This window comes from Sus scrofa, chromosome 8 (assembly GCF_000003025.6).
Source record: "Sus scrofa isolate TJ Tabasco breed Duroc chromosome 8, Sscrofa11.1, whole genome shotgun sequence".
Classification (NCBI taxonomy): domain Eukaryota; kingdom Metazoa; phylum Chordata; class Mammalia; order Artiodactyla; family Suidae; genus Sus; species Sus scrofa.
In genome coordinates this window covers 81,072,471-81,087,886 of record NC_010450.4, presented here as the reverse complement: position 1 = coordinate 81,087,886, position 15,416 = coordinate 81,072,471, and the positions used below count along the sequence as shown (strand labels likewise).

General features: G+C 40.3%; 1 protein-coding gene across 5 annotated transcripts in view; it reads right to left on the bottom strand.

Moving 5' to 3' along the window:
• Positions 1 to 11,178, bottom strand: part of PRMT9 (protein arginine methyltransferase 9) — a 36,837-nt gene extending 25,659 nt beyond the window's left edge. Inside the window, exons 1-7 of one of the 5 annotated variants that reach the window (XM_021101524.1) lie at positions 10,763 to 10,891; positions 8,810 to 8,873; positions 7,795 to 7,943; positions 5,144 to 5,380; positions 4,463 to 4,630; positions 1,524 to 1,626; positions 167 to 273 (exon numbers count right to left, since the gene is read on the bottom strand). In XM_021101524.1, the coding sequence (XP_020957183.1) occupies positions 167 to 273; positions 1,524 to 1,626; positions 4,463 to 4,630; positions 5,144 to 5,380; positions 7,795 to 7,853 (674 nt within the window). In that variant the 5' untranslated portion in view covers positions 7,854 to 7,943; positions 8,810 to 8,873; positions 10,763 to 10,891. Of the gene's footprint in view, positions 1 to 166; positions 274 to 1,523; positions 1,627 to 4,462; positions 4,631 to 5,143; positions 5,381 to 7,794; positions 7,944 to 8,809; positions 8,874 to 10,762 lie in introns of all 5 variants that reach the window. The other 4 variants (XM_021101522.1, XM_021101525.1, XM_021101523.1 and 1 more) reach the window with 4 other exon arrangements.

Here is a 15,416-nt window from a genome sequence, read left to right as displayed (position 1 = left end):
AAAAAGCAAAAAAAAAATTAAGACTGGAACAATCATCATGAAATTGAAGGTCATCAAACTACAAATTAGCATCCAAATAAATGTCCATTAAACAACCTTTGAAGTACCATATACTCCTTGAGATTACCATTTTTTAAAAATATTTACTATTTAAATAATCTCTTACCTATGATGCCTTCTTATCTCTGCACATTCTACTGCCATCCCAAATATAACAGCACTTGCTGGTATAACTTTCCCATATTTTTCACAATTACCATTTTCACCTTTGGTCTAAAAATATAAGAACAAAAATTTTATCCTGTTACATTTATGTCACAATATGTCTGTATGATGGCAAGCTATGAAAATTTATAAGATAAAACTTTAAAAAACAATAGTTAAGGATAAGCAGGTTAAGGGGGTTTTTAATTTTTGTTGCTATGTACATGTATACATATGTGTGTGTATATCACATATATACTTTTTTTAAAGTACAAATAGGGAGGGAGGAAGGTAGGAAGCTAGAAGTCTCTAAGTCTGCAAAAAACAAAGACTCCTGGGTATGACTTTTTTTTTTTTTTTTAAACTGATGCTTGAATAGGTTTTATTCACATTTTGGGTGGGCATGACTTTGAGAAGCCAAAATCACCAGTACCTACTTGAAAAACAAAATCCTCTGCTTTCAACCTTTCATTAGCCATTTTAAATCCAAATCATTTTCTCTAAGTAGTGAATTCTTACTACATGTTAAAATCCTTTCATTCATAACACATATATATAAACCAAATCTACAATTTAGGGTACACAATAGAGGATTTCTATGCAAAATATAACTTGGCAATTAAAGAATTAGTCCTGAAGTTCCCACTGTGGCTCAGTGGTAATAAATCTGACTAGTATCCATGAGGATGCGGATTCAATCCCTGGCCTCGCTCAGTGGCTTAAAGATCCAGAGTTGCTGTGAGCTTCGGTGCAGGTCACAGATGCGGCTGGGATCCAGCAGTGCTGTGGCTGTGGTCAGCAGCTGCAGCTCTGATTTGATTCCTAGCTTCAGAACTTCCATATGCCGCGGGTGCAGCCCTGAAAAGCCAAAAATAAAGAAACAAATAAACATAACTTAAAAATAAAAAGAACTAGTCCTGTCCAATCAGGAGCTTGGGTCTAATTGGTACCTTAAAACCATATCACGCCAGTTATCACATTCCCTTTTGATAATATGTCAAAAATCCAAGCAGTGAAAGCTGTGAGACTGAAAAGGACTTCACTTTCTCAACCCTATTCAAGAATACAACGAATCGATTCCTTCATAACGTAACCTCAATTCCTAAGAATTCCTTCCTCGAGTATTTTTGCCTGTATACCTCATTTGGGCACTCAAGTATCCACTGCATTATTGGGTTTTTTTTGCACAGAATTCTTTATAATTACGCCTCAATAGTGGGATATACCTCATACTGCTTTGCAGCTCTGCTAGGGACTCAATAAATTATCCACTGAATAATGAAATCTTAATCAAACGTAAGTGTTTTCATGCTGCTTACCTTTGGCTGTAAGAGTAAATGCTCCCATGCATGAATTAAACTCTCCACAATTCCTTCTCCAAATAAACCTGCATCGACAGTTTCTGTTACAACTAGGGACACTCTATAGAATGATTTTTTAAAGATATGTGTAAGTAAAATATCATGCTATTTATATGAAAGATGTCAAAGCTAAGAGAAGAAAGGAAGAGTATATTATAGAAACAGTCCATACGTAAAATTTTCTAGTACATTTCCTTTTTAACCTTTGCATCTTGAGGAACTCAAGTTCCTTGGGCTCGTCTGTTCTCTGCTGGCAACTTCTTGGTGGGGACGGTAGGGGGAGTACACAACCTTCACTTGACCCATTGCCTCCTCGGGTTAGCCTTTCATTTGCCTAAATCCTTAAGACTGGGTCACACCTGGGAGTTCCCATTGTGGCTCAGCGGTTAACGAACCTGACTAGGATACATGAGGACACAGGTTCAACCCCTGGCCTTGCTCACTGGGTTAAGGATCCGGTGTTGCCGTGAGCTGTGGTGTAGGTCACAGACACGGTACAGATCTGGCGTGGCTGTGGCTGTGGCACAGGCCAGCAGCAACCCCTAGCCTGGGAACTTCCAAATGCTCTGAGTGCAGCCCTAAAAAGCAAAAAAAAAAAAAAAAGCAAAAAAAAAACAACTGGGTCACACCCATTAACCTTTACCCATTCCCCCCTCCTTGGCCTTGAGTCACTGGACTTCTAACCCCAATACCCTATAAAATTAGTCTCTACCATCAATGACTCCCCTACTTACCAAAAGAATAAATCTCAGTTCCTAATTTTCCTTGATCTACAAATGACACTTAGTGCAGGTGAGAATGTCTGCCCCTCAAAATCCTTCCTTGACCTCCATTACCTGCATTTACTTCTGCTACTTTTCTTGCTTTACCCACACCTGGGAGTTTTCACAAAAGCCTAATCCACAGAGCTCTGATCTTCTATCCATTATTTCCTTCTAGAAAATTTCACTCAAAGATATACCAAAAAATTTCTCCCTTCTCTGAACTTCTTTATTACTTGTTGCCGGTATCATCTGTTCATGGTTAGAAGATAAAGAAATTTTCAGGAATATTCCCTATCTTCCTGTCTAAATTGTAGGTGCCTTGAGGACAGAAACAAATGTTGTTATCCCCTACAGTGCCTAAACCCAATATTATATATATTTTTTTCCAAAATTTATGGTTACATATATTTAGAATGTGGAAGTAACCTCAAATCATCTAGTCCAACATCCTCAAGTCTCTAGATTTGCTCAAGGTCAAAATAAGTTATTATCAGAGTTCCCGTCGTGGCTCGGCGGAAACAAATCTGACTAATAATCATGAGGACATAGGTTCAATACCTGGCCTCGCTCAATGGGTTAAGGATCCGGCATTACCATGAGTGAGCTGTGGTGTAGGTCACAGACGCAGCTTGGATCTGGCGTTGCTGTGGCTGTGGTGTAGGCCAGCAGCTTCAGCTCTGATTTGACCCCTAGCCTGGAACCTCCATATGTCACAGGTGTGGCCATAAAAAGACAAAAAGAAAAGAAAACAAAATAAGTTATTATTTATTATTATTATTGTAATCCAATATCTCCTAACTAAAGCCAGTAGATCCTTCCACAACACTATCTGTGATAAAAATGTAGGTTAAGTCAAGGTACCTCTGATTCATGCTACGGACGAATTGTGCACCACCCAAATTCATGTTGAAGCCCTAAGCCCCAGGGTGACTGTACGTGGAGAAGGGGTCTTTACTAGGTACTTAAGGTTAAATGAGGTCCTGGGAGTGAGGTCCTGATCTTCACATACACAGAGGAAAGACCTTGCAGGAAGGCCATCTGCAAGCTAGGAAGAGCGTACCCACCAGAAACCAGGTTTGCCAGCACCCGTGATCACGGGCTTCTAGCCCCCAGAGTACGTAAGGAGAGAAACGTCTTCAGCTTAAGCCATCTAGTCTGAGGGGTTTGTTAATGGCAGCCTGAGCAGACTAAGACAACTGAGGACAGTTTACCTCTATAGAACAGGTACACCTGCTTCAGCAATCTAACAGGACTTCTTTCACAAGAACAAAGCTAGAGACCATTGAAAAGCATAACTATTATGTAAATATAAACATTTTTATACATATATGGAAGAAGACTTTTTGGCCACACCCAGGGGGTGCAGAAGTTCCCAGGCCAGAGATGGAAACTGTGACAAGGCGATAACCAGAGCCACGGCAATGACAACGCCAGAGGCCTAACCCACTGAACCATGAGGGAACTCCCAAAAAGCCCTGTTTCGATGTACACAGAATTTAAGATGAAAAGACAGACTACCCAGGAGAAGTAGTAAAGCAAGTGGTACACAGAGAAAACTATATCTAAACTGATAGTTTGTTGGACCAGATGATTTTTAAATCCCTTCTAGCTCCAAAATTCCATTCCCCCTTGTGATATGGATCAAAGTGAAATAACATACATAAAAGCTAAGACTTATAACATTCAAAGCATTTGGAGGGCCCAAGCCAAAATACACTGACAGCTGACACTTCCAAAGCTTTCATTTTGGCCAAGGATATTAACAGTGAATATGATAAGTCCATCAAGTTTAATCTACTCAAGCCTTATTTTCAAGTACAATTTTTAAATAGTTATTGAGCGACTATCCATTTTTACAACTGGAATGCTGAAATTAACAAAGGTAAAGTAACTTACTAAAAGTGAAGTTTATTTATTAAATCCCTTGCCACAAATTTTTCTCAAGATCTTTAAATATTTTTTAATCAAGAATCTGACCTTATCATGAAAATCCATCTCATGCTGAACTATCCTATACTCGTATCTTTAAAATAGGAGGGTTTTAGCATTTTTGTTTGGACTAGAAACTAGAAATGTGACTTAAAAAATAAAACAGTGGCTTACAAACACTAACAGTAGTTCATACTATAATACCTTTCAGGAATGTGTTTTGGAATTTCTATGTCAAGCGACTTCATATGTAAGAGCTGGATCCCTGCTTCCATCTTGTTTGCTGCCACTACATCACAGGCAAGCTCAAACATGGTCTTGGATAACTCACAGGCATACACCGAGTGTGCTCCAGCTTTTTTAGCAAACATGCTACAAAGGGAAAAAGTGCTCCATCAGGGAAAAATAATCTACTGTATTTTTTTAAATTTTAGTGGAATTTCATGATGCTTAAACATGGGGTTTTCCTTTTATTCTTTAACACTACCATTATCCATTCTGTATTTTTTTTTAATGAAATACTGTTCTTGTCAAGAAACAAATCATCAATAAATCATGACATCCACCTTATTAAGACACACCTGGCATGCAGAATGCTACTATTTTAAATAACTAGATTCAACCAGAATGTTAATGTTAAAAGAAAAACTTCTAAAATTCATTATTCAAATTTCAATGACAACCTCAAATTTCTCTTGGTGGTTATGTCAAGTTCTTGAGAAAGTAAAAGTTACAGCGAAATAATAATAGTTTATGAATAATCATAACAAGATTATGAGAAATTAAACTCTTTAAATTCTACCATTAAATTTTCCATATTTGGTAAAAACCTTCAATTTACATTACCATACATATATATGTAATTAAAACATAATTACAACAAACCTTAGTATTCCAGTTCCTGCTCCAATGTCCAAAACACTTTTGGACCCCAAACAAACCGCCTTTTGGATTGCTGCATTATAAATCGTATTCCTTTTGGTGTCATTAAGCATGATAAAGTGCCAGCGTTCCACCAACCAGTTTGCAACACGGTAAAAATTCTCCTTTGCATCACTGAAATCAGGGTTTAGTTTCACTGCTTTACGAAAATAGCCGGCTGCTTCATCTCTAAAGCCCATTCTAGAGTAAAAAATGACAGAGAAAACATTTGACTCTGTGCTATCAATTTCAGTGCCTTTGTTCATGCCATTATCTGGCCTGATAACCCCCTGCCAGCACCCCGAGTCCTCTTGGACCCAGGCACCACCTCTCTGAGACGCTTTCTGTAAGAACTACAATTCTCAGTCACTTCTTTCCTTTCTGAATCCCCGATAGTCACATATTCCGAGACACTAACAAGGACGTGACTATGAATTACTACTGTACTGTAGTATAGAAAGATCTCCAATCATCCTCCAATGAAATAACTTTCTAGAACATCAGTGGTTTCTAAAAACCATTCCATCTGTAAAAGACATTCCCGCTGTGGTACAATGGGTTGGGAATCCAACTTCAGCGGCTCAGGTCACTGTGGAGGTGTGGGTTCCATCCCGACCCAGTGCAGTGGGTTAAAGGATCCAGCATTGCTGGCCCAAGAACTTCCATATGCCATGGGTGCGGCCAAAAAGGGAAAAAAAATACAAGACCCTATGGCTAGTAGGTGCCTCTATGCTGTGCCTAAGTACCTTTTCTCTCAGCAACTGAGTTGAATGGTCATCAAGAGTCAGTTGTATCTGCTGCCAGAAAGTTTACACCAGTTGCATGTGTTATTATGACTACATATTTTAATTAAATACAACAGAAACCAAATATGATTGCAAAAAGAGAGCCATTGTGTTTAAGGAAAAAACTTAAAGGTGAGTCACCTCAAAAACTGATATGGATTAGAAGTGAACATATCAATAATAAAAGAGAGGGGAAGAAAACTATCAAACCATCCAGAACAGTGCTTCTTAAACTGTCTATGATAAAAAAAACACCCTCCTCCTCTTAAAATATTTAACCATCTGCAGACCAATCCAGCTGTACTGCACACGTTTAGCATGTGACTCTCACACCAGATTTCAAAAGCAAGCAAAGTGGTCTGTACTCTCTTCAGTGGTGAGTTCCCTGATCACGTGCTTGAATTTACAGCAATGTCAAACTGCTACATACATTTTTTTATCGTTTGCTCTCAAATTCTCTATTTCTCTGTCATTGACTGGTGATTTGTGCATCGCCACCAGTATGGTCCACACGAGGAAGAGAACGGAGCTAGCTGAACCCTGTAACACTCACACAAGCACCGTTAGGCAATCTGTCAAGTTTAAAGAAACTGAATCAAACTATTTGTTTTGGGTATGGGTTTGAGCAAAAAAATACATTCTGGAACCCAAAGAGGGACCTGGACCCTTACAAAAGGAAAGGGCCCTATGTCAAATGACAGGCACTTACACTTTAGGGTAAACTTAAAATGTTTATGGTTAGTATCTGTTATTTTTATTCTCATTCTGCAGCTGCCATAGCACACAGAACAACACCAAATGCATTGGATGTAATCTATTTGTTGAGACACCAACTTAGCAATGGATATTAGAAAATTTCAAAATATCAACCATCTAGTGAATCAATGCCAAAGTTACTCCCAATAATTCCCTAGGTCTGTGCTTCCCTCAGGCCTGATCTTTAATACATCATTCCATTTTCTTAAATTGCAATGCTAATCTGAAAAATATGATCCACTCAATTGAAATAGTTTTTCATAAGGAAACACTCAAAATGTGTGTCAATAATACCAATGAACTATAAAAATGCTTTTTTCCTTTTAACTAGAAAAAAAATTATCTTCTTAATTAACAATTTAACTATATTTTCTTTAAATCTGATGCTACTGGGTTAACACAAAGTGGTAAAGTTGAGACAAATTTGATTTCACAAATAAATGTCAGAAACGGAAGCTGCCATTTACTTTAGAAATCTTTTTCCCTTGAAATAGTGATTATTTTGGTGGGAAGTGAGTGATACACTGTTTTCGATGAGCAAAGAAAAGCTAAGAGCCACCGCCCTAAAGAATAAAGGTAAACTGTACAGCAAAAGTCACAATCACACTATAATAAATTCTCACCTGCCAACGTCTGAATTCAGAATGTGCATAGTTACATCTCCACACACAAATTAACACCAAGTGGTTTTTTTGCCCAATGACTATTAATTGCTCAGATGAATGTCTTAAAATAGATCCCCAATAGCATCTGCCAAAAGTGTGTAGAACTCCAATTTTCTGTTCAACTGAGTTTACCTTGAAACATAAGTCTTAGAATGTTACAGTCATCACATGTGTACAATCTGGAAATATAACTGAAGTAACTCATCTTACATAAACTGAAGAACTAAAGAAACCCTGAAGTTATGATGTAGATTTTTAACTATTTTGTGGAGATATTTAAAAACCTTTAAACTAGATTTCATTTAAGTGGAAAGTGGTTGCTAATGTGTGAAGATGGACTCTGTGTAGCAGGATCAGCCAATCCAGGCTGATACAGAATGATTCTTAGCAAGTGATACCACTATCACACCTGAAGAGATGCTCCCCCATGCTGTTGCAGATCACTTCGTCATCAGGAAATAGTTCCATGGCTTGCTCATAGCAACCAAGTAAGTCCTGTGTTCGACTAAGAGCATCAAGTTCTTCAGCCCATCTGAAGAGCGTATACTGAAAAGTTTCCTTGACAAAAGAAAAAAACAGGAATTTTAGTCAATAACATAAGTGATGAACACTGGTTCATATTCATATGAATATGAATAACATACGATAATATGAATAACATAACATATTCAACACTGGTTAAAGATTCCACAGAGACTAAAACATAATTATAATTATTTAAGTTTTATTTAGCCTATTAGGCTCTGTTTGCTAAAGAAATAAATGCATAAATGAGGACATTTTACCAGCTATATGGCAGTAACATGCAGGATTAAGACAGTGTGACCACGCTCTAAGCTCTCTCCATACTTGGCTGCCATATCATACTCTCTACCTACCTCTTTTTTGTGGGCTCCAATGTTTTAGGAGTATATCCTTGACCCTCTTGTCTTTTTTCATGCATCCCCGATGTATTAACCATCACCTGTGTGTTGATGGATGCCACATCTACATCTTCCATCAAGACCCTCTTTTCAGAACCTCAGACCCACAGACAGCACTCCCTACTAGTCACCTCAACCAGGGATGGCACCCTCAGCCATCTCAAATTCAGCTCGACCCAAATAGCTCCTGATCAGTGTGCAAGGAAAAGCAATGACAATAGAAATCCTGTTCCTATCCTCACAGAGGCCTCACTGAGAAATCTAACATACAATTTTGAAAAATTCAAAAGGCTCTAAACTGAATCCATCATATTCCTCTCACACAGGCTATAAGATTAAAGTGCCACCCAGCCTCAAGAGCGTGAAGTCACCTTTGAATGGTACCTTAACTCCAATACAATTCACTTCAAACCCAGCCAATTCTCTCTCAATATCTTAAATCTATCATTGCCTCTCTCCCAACTGTTATAATGCGGCTCTTATAACTACTCACGGGACTACCTCAAAAGACTTCCCACTGTCACTCTAGCTCCAATGACACCTTCTCCATTCTCCACACTGCAACCTGGTGGAAAGAGAGAAGGCTGTAGCCATTGCAGCTTTATCACTAACACATTTTATATCATCTTCACATATTTTACACAGAAGAGTTGATACCTGGCAAGGGTAAAGAAGAATCTAGGGTGTGAGGAGTAAAAAAAAAAAAAAAAAAAAACAGATTATATTAAATGGATCGGGAAATCTATAGGTAAGTAGCTAGGTGTGGCTGAGGTGTGAGTATGAGGAACGGCACAAAATAAGACTAGAGATAGGTCTTTTCAGAGGCCCATGCAAAGAAATATGAGACTTTGTTCTGCAGGAAATACATCCAGTTACTTAACCCTACCAAATACCAGGCACTGAAATAAAAACTTCAGATACACTTTCTTTTTTTGGCTGCACCTGCAGCATGAAGAATTTCAGGGGCCAAAGACTGAACCCGAGCCACAGATGCGACCTGAGCCACAGCAGTGACAACACCGGATCCTTAACCTGCTGCAACACCAAGGGAACTCCTAGATATACTTCTAATACACACTAAACATAAAAAAGGTAATGTCCTTGTTTTACAAAAGAGAAAAGTAAGGAACAAAGAATTGGGGGAAAGCACTTGGATTGATCCATTATTCTATTTCTGCCCACCTAGAAGAGCAAACCTCTCAGCATAACACTTTCTCCTCCCTGAAGCCAGCTGGTCCTGAATTTTAGCTAAATTTATGTGAACTACAAATGTCGAGATGCTACTGAGAGCTAAAGGGTAGAGGTCAGAGATTTTGTTAAACATACTACAATTCACAAGACAGCTTTCCACAACAAAGACCCCATCCAAAATAGCAATAGTACTGAGGTTGAGAGTCCTTGGGTGAAAAAAGGCAAAGTAGCTTCAGGCTGAAAACTGAATGCAAAATTAAGTTAAATCACTTTTTTGAAATTTAGATTCTAAAACAACTTGAAAAAAAATGTACAGTATTTCAAAAGAATAACTGTCACAAATAATCCAAAATTTAAATTTAGGAGTTCCCATCGTGGCTCAGTGGAAACGAATCTATCATCCATGAGGACGCAGGTTCTGTCACTGGCCTTGCTCAGAGGGTTAAGGATCCAGCGTGAGCTGCAGTGTAAGTCGCAGACTTGGCTCAGATCCTGAGTTGCTGTGGCTGTGGTGTAGGCCAGCAGTTACAACTCTGATTTGACCCCTAGCCTGGGAACCTCCATATTCCATGGGTCCAGTCCTAAAAAAAAGACAGGGAAAAAAAAAAAAAATGAAACTTAAAGAATGCATCATCAAATGATTGCTTCAGGCTAACTCCAAACTTATTTCAACTACAGAAATCCACGACATTCCTTCCACACAACAATAGAGTGCAAAGGCCCTGGCACTGGGGTAGAGCCTTGTACTTACTAGATACAGGAGATGGCAGACCACCTGAGGCTTCATGTGCAATACAACCCTTGGAATTTTGTTGAAATTTTTGTTTTGAAATTTTGAAATGAAAATTTTTGAATGAAAGTTTTGAAAAAGAGAAATGAAATCATCTGGCTTTTGTTATGTAAAAAAAAAAAAAAAAAAAAAAAAAAAAAAAAGCTCAAGCTGGTTATGTTGAGGTAGACTGCAGGAGAAAACCTAGTTCTGAGCCTGAATCTACTGCAAAAACCTGCAGATGATTGAGGCTTGAACGAAGGTACCAAAAAAAGATGGTCAGAAGTGATCCGATTCCGAATACATATTTCGAAGGTAGAGCAGACAGTATTTTCTGACAGGCTGGTTGTAGTACGAACAACAACAAATCAAGGGTGAACAATAAATATTAACAGCAACATCCAGGCGCTCATAGCCTCGCTCCCGAATGATTGATTTACACAAGAAGAACAGAGGATCTGCCTGCAAGTGAGAGAAATAAAGGCCCTCCTCACCTTCACATCGTCTTTCAGCTCCGGCGCCAGGCTGAGCACAAGGAGGTAGTGGGCATAGGCGGTGCCGAAGTCCTGGGCACCCAGGCAGTGCTCTGCGCTTTGCAAGGACTGAGACACCAGCTCGTCTCGCCCGGCTGCCCCGGCGCCACTCCGGGGGCCCTGGCGGGGCCTGGGCCTCGAGTTCGGCATGGCAGAGACACCACCCGAAACCTGCGCTTATATAACCAAAGGGAAGATATTTTGGCAAACGGAACGAGTAAACTGCCTCGCTGCCTACACTTCCATGTAACAAACTGCAGCGCGAGAATCCGTCTAGGAAACCCACACCCCAACGGCACCGAGCGCCCACCCTCCGCAGGCAGAAGCTCCGCCCCTTCCCCGACGGACGGCCCCCACTGGCTGGCGGCGCACGCTACAAGAACGTCAGCGCGCCCGACGTGGGCACGTCGCGCCTGCCCCCTCCCGTGGGAGGGAAGTTGCAGAAAGGCCACTGCGCCTGCTCATGGGAAGTTGTAGTTGTTGGCTTCTTCCGTGCAAGCCTGTTGCTTATCTCTCTGGCTGAGTCCGGAGTTTTCTATCCCTCTTTCCTGGCCTTCAGGCTTGTGTGACTTCACCTACGAGACCTCACTGGGCAGCCCAGACAGTTCGAAGCTGCCCCGTGGCGAGGGACGTGGGTGGGTATGAAGAGAAAGGCGTTTATGGTGCTACCTTGTAGTGATTTTGGCCTTGGTGTTTGGGAGCACCAAGGTGGCAAGTATGGAAAAAACCTGGGGATAGCGAAAGCATCCCAGAATGGTAGAGGAAATGCTTTACTGGTATTTTAAAAGTCATCCTCACAGAGTCCTGAGGTGGACCTTTGGCTCAGTTCTCATCTTATAGGCCGAGAAAGGAGCATCCTGAGAAGTTACTTGCCGAAGGTCCCACACCAGCTGGGGCGTAGGCACGGCTCAAACATTCGTCCCTGAGTATCTGTTCAGTTTTCTTTAAAACGAGCTTAGGGTTTATTTCACTGTTTGGTATATCACCACTTGTAAAGTGGTTATATTAATACATTTTATAAGTTTTTCTGCGTATAGCGAGTCGTCTTCTTCTCCCCCCCGCCCCCCCCCCCCCGTGGCTGCTTAGTGTAAAGGATCAGGTGTCACTGCTGTGGTGCGAATTTGATCCCTAGCCCGGGAGCTTCCACATGCTGGGTGCAGCCAAAAAAAAAAAAAAAAACCGAAAAAAAAAAAGTTTTTCTACATTCAAGTGTGACCCCAAAAGAAGAGATTAAGAACTTTCAAGTGGGGGCTGGGAGGGGTGCATAGGAATTACAGGTGAGAAGTCATTTTTGTCCCTGGTTTCCTATGTGTTAGTGGTGGATATTTATTATACTTTAGATACAAAACAGCATTTGGCATATCAAACAAACTTTGAGCTCCTTCAATTAGGGAAAGTTCATCATTTACATGGCTTTTTGCCTTCTTTTCTTTTTTTTCTTTTTAGGGCTGCACCCAGGGCCTATGGACGTTCCCAGGCTAGGGGATGAATTGGAGCTACAGCTGCCCGCCTGCGCCACAGCCACAGCAATGCAGGATCCAAGCCGCGTCTGCGATCTGCACCACAGCTCACAGCAATACCAGATCCTTAATCCACTGGGCAAGGTCAGGGATCGAACCTGAAACCTCATGGTTCCTAATCGATTCCTTTCCTCTATGCCATGATGGGAACTCCTTGCCTTCTTTTTTGACCTCATATCTGAACTACCCTTCCTCTGAGCATGTATGTAATCAGTTTTACATACATCAGTTTTTCAAAGTCCAGGTAACTACATTGTGATTTGCTCCCATAGAGTTCCTCAAAGACAGGATCTATTTTTAAGAATTTTTTAACTTTGCATTTAGCCTGGAGTCTGGCTTAGAGTAAGGACTCATTTTTTAATTTTAATGAAAACTGCATTACCCTACTCCTAGGTTTTTACATTTAGACTTTCCCAGCCATTTAGGGATCTTATTTTTCCTCGCAACCTCAGTTGCTACATTCTGTACTATATTTAAGGTCAGACTATATTTATTACCCTATGTGGAGGGAAATTATCAATAATCTATAATAAGAATAAGAGTTCCCTGATGGCTCAATGGGTTAAGGATCCAGCATTGCCACTGCTGTGACTCTGGTTACTTCTGTGGTATGGGTTTGATATCTGGCCCAGGAACTTCATGTCACTGGCACGGTTTAAAAAAAGAAAAGAAAGTTTCTTTTGGGCCAAATTGAGAACTGTAACACAGGAGACAGGCTCTCAGAGAGCTCTGAGGACTGTTCCAAGGAATCATGGTTTCGGCACAGTTTTATATGCTGTCAGAACAGAGTATCAAATGTGACAGGGGTACATTCCTTCAAGTTTTCAAAAAAGCAGCACACAGACAGTCACTATGGCCTTGATGCCAAGAGAGCTTTATCATGAAAGTACTGGCAATGACCTTCCAGGAAGGGAGGTATTGCTCTCTCTCTTCAAAATAGACGTTTTATTTCTGGACAATGCACCCTTTTCTTTAATGGTTAAAGCAAATGTACAATGTATGATTAATAGGCCACAAAACAGCCTGTTCTAGTTAGCATAAAGTTTAAGTCATGCGTAAGCCAGAATGACTTCCCCGTACCTCAGTATATGAAAATTTCTCCCATCACCTCACACACCTGAAATGCTAAGGATTCTCTAGTCTCAGTAGGATATGGTAGGACACAACCCACTGGACTGAAAAAAAGAGGTGCATTTGAATCCAAGTCTTGTCCTGGCTCATTGAAGAACCTTTCCTAAAGAGTCATTATTTGTAAAAAGGCAACACAAAGCCACCTTTTCTACTCTGGACACAAAATTGGTATGACCGTCAAATGAGATAGTATATGTAACAGCATTTTATATATAATATACACATATTTAAATGCTAGGCATTTTTACTATTATCTAGAGTCATTTAAAACTTAGCTGGATTGTTAAAAATTATGTCACTAACACCTTTAAGCATTTGATCAGAAGTCTATGTAACTCATACACTTTAAGAATCTAATGTAATTGGCTGGGATCTCCTCTTAGAAAGCAGAGGGAGACCTCCCAAATATTCTCACCAGAGATTTTGGTTGGGGGAAGCACTTAGATTTCGTCATTCTAGTCACTTCTGTGAGTCCCTGCTTTTTGCTTTTTTTTTTTTTTCTTTTTATGGCACATGTGTGGCATATGGAAGTTCCCAGGTTAGGAGTTGAATCAGAGCTGTAGCTGCTGGCCTACACCACAATCAAGCAGTGCCAGATCCAAGCCAAGTCTGCGACCTACACCACAGCTCACGGCAACACCAGGCATTTAACCCACTGAGCGAAGCCAGGGATCGAACCCACATCCTCATGGATACTAGTCGGATTCGTTACTGCTCAGCCACAACAGGAATTCCATCCCTGCTTCTACTGAATTACTTCACTTTACAGATCATCTTGTACTCTAGGGTATGCTTTCCCATTCCACAGGGCAAGGTTTCTTTTGTTTTGTTTTGCCTTGTTTTGTTTTGGGGTCTGTTTGGTTTGTTGAGCTAACCAAACTACCTAAAACATGTAGACTGCATGAAGCTTAAAGTGGACATGTTATTACCAAGGCAGCTTAGGGGGAGATGGAGGAAGAACTTGGCAGGAAGTAAGGGAAAAGGCCAGAGAAGAAATAGAGGAAGCCAGGTTGTTTCATTATCTCCTACAGCATCAACCCATGGCCAGTGACTACTGCTAAAAAAAAGTGCAAGAGATACTTCCTGCCCCTTGTGAAACACTTCAGACAACTTTGTGAGCTATTAGGGCTCACCAAGTTACTGTGTGATTATTCTAGAGAGAAAAATCATAAGTTATTTGCATTTCTTTGTAGTTTTAGGCACTCTTTACATAGGATGGGTCATTTGGGGAAAAAAATGGAACTGACACAAATAATATGGAATATTTGCTTGCCAAAATTACTTTGGCCACACCCATGGCATGGGGAAATTCCCAGGCCAGGGATGGATCCCATACCACTGCTGTAACCAGAGCCACAGCAGTGACAACACTGGATCCTTAACCCACTGCACGACCAGGGAACTCCCAAAACACTTTTTAATTACTATTTTCTCTTTATTGTCTCATTCTTGAAACTTAGAATTACTCAAGATTATGCATATTTATTGAAGATTAACTGTTGTGATTACTTTTCACTCCTTTTGAAAGAGCCCTATATTCCATCATGAGAAACCCTAAAGTATGATGCAAAACAAATACAGAGTGTAGCTTTTACTTCTTTATCCTTAGAGAGTTTTCTTTAAAAATATTGACAGCATCACTCCTTTGCTCACAATAGTCTTGCCCCCTCCCCAACTAAAACTGTGATCTTTAACTTACCCTTAAAAGTCTATTTGATTCCTTCATTAATATGCTCTTTTTTCATTCTCTTTTAAGGTTCTAAGAAAAACCTCAACGATGGAGAAAACCACTGCTGACTTGGAGGCAGGTTTAATTGTAGTTATCTTTCACCATGTTCTGGGCAGCTTGTCAACAAACCACACATGGCAAACAAGGAAGCAAAACCAACGGAAGGGCTCTGAGTCAGCTTTCCAATGTGCGAAAGTTGAAGGTTAATGAGGGGGGAGGGGGAAGCTCACAGGAA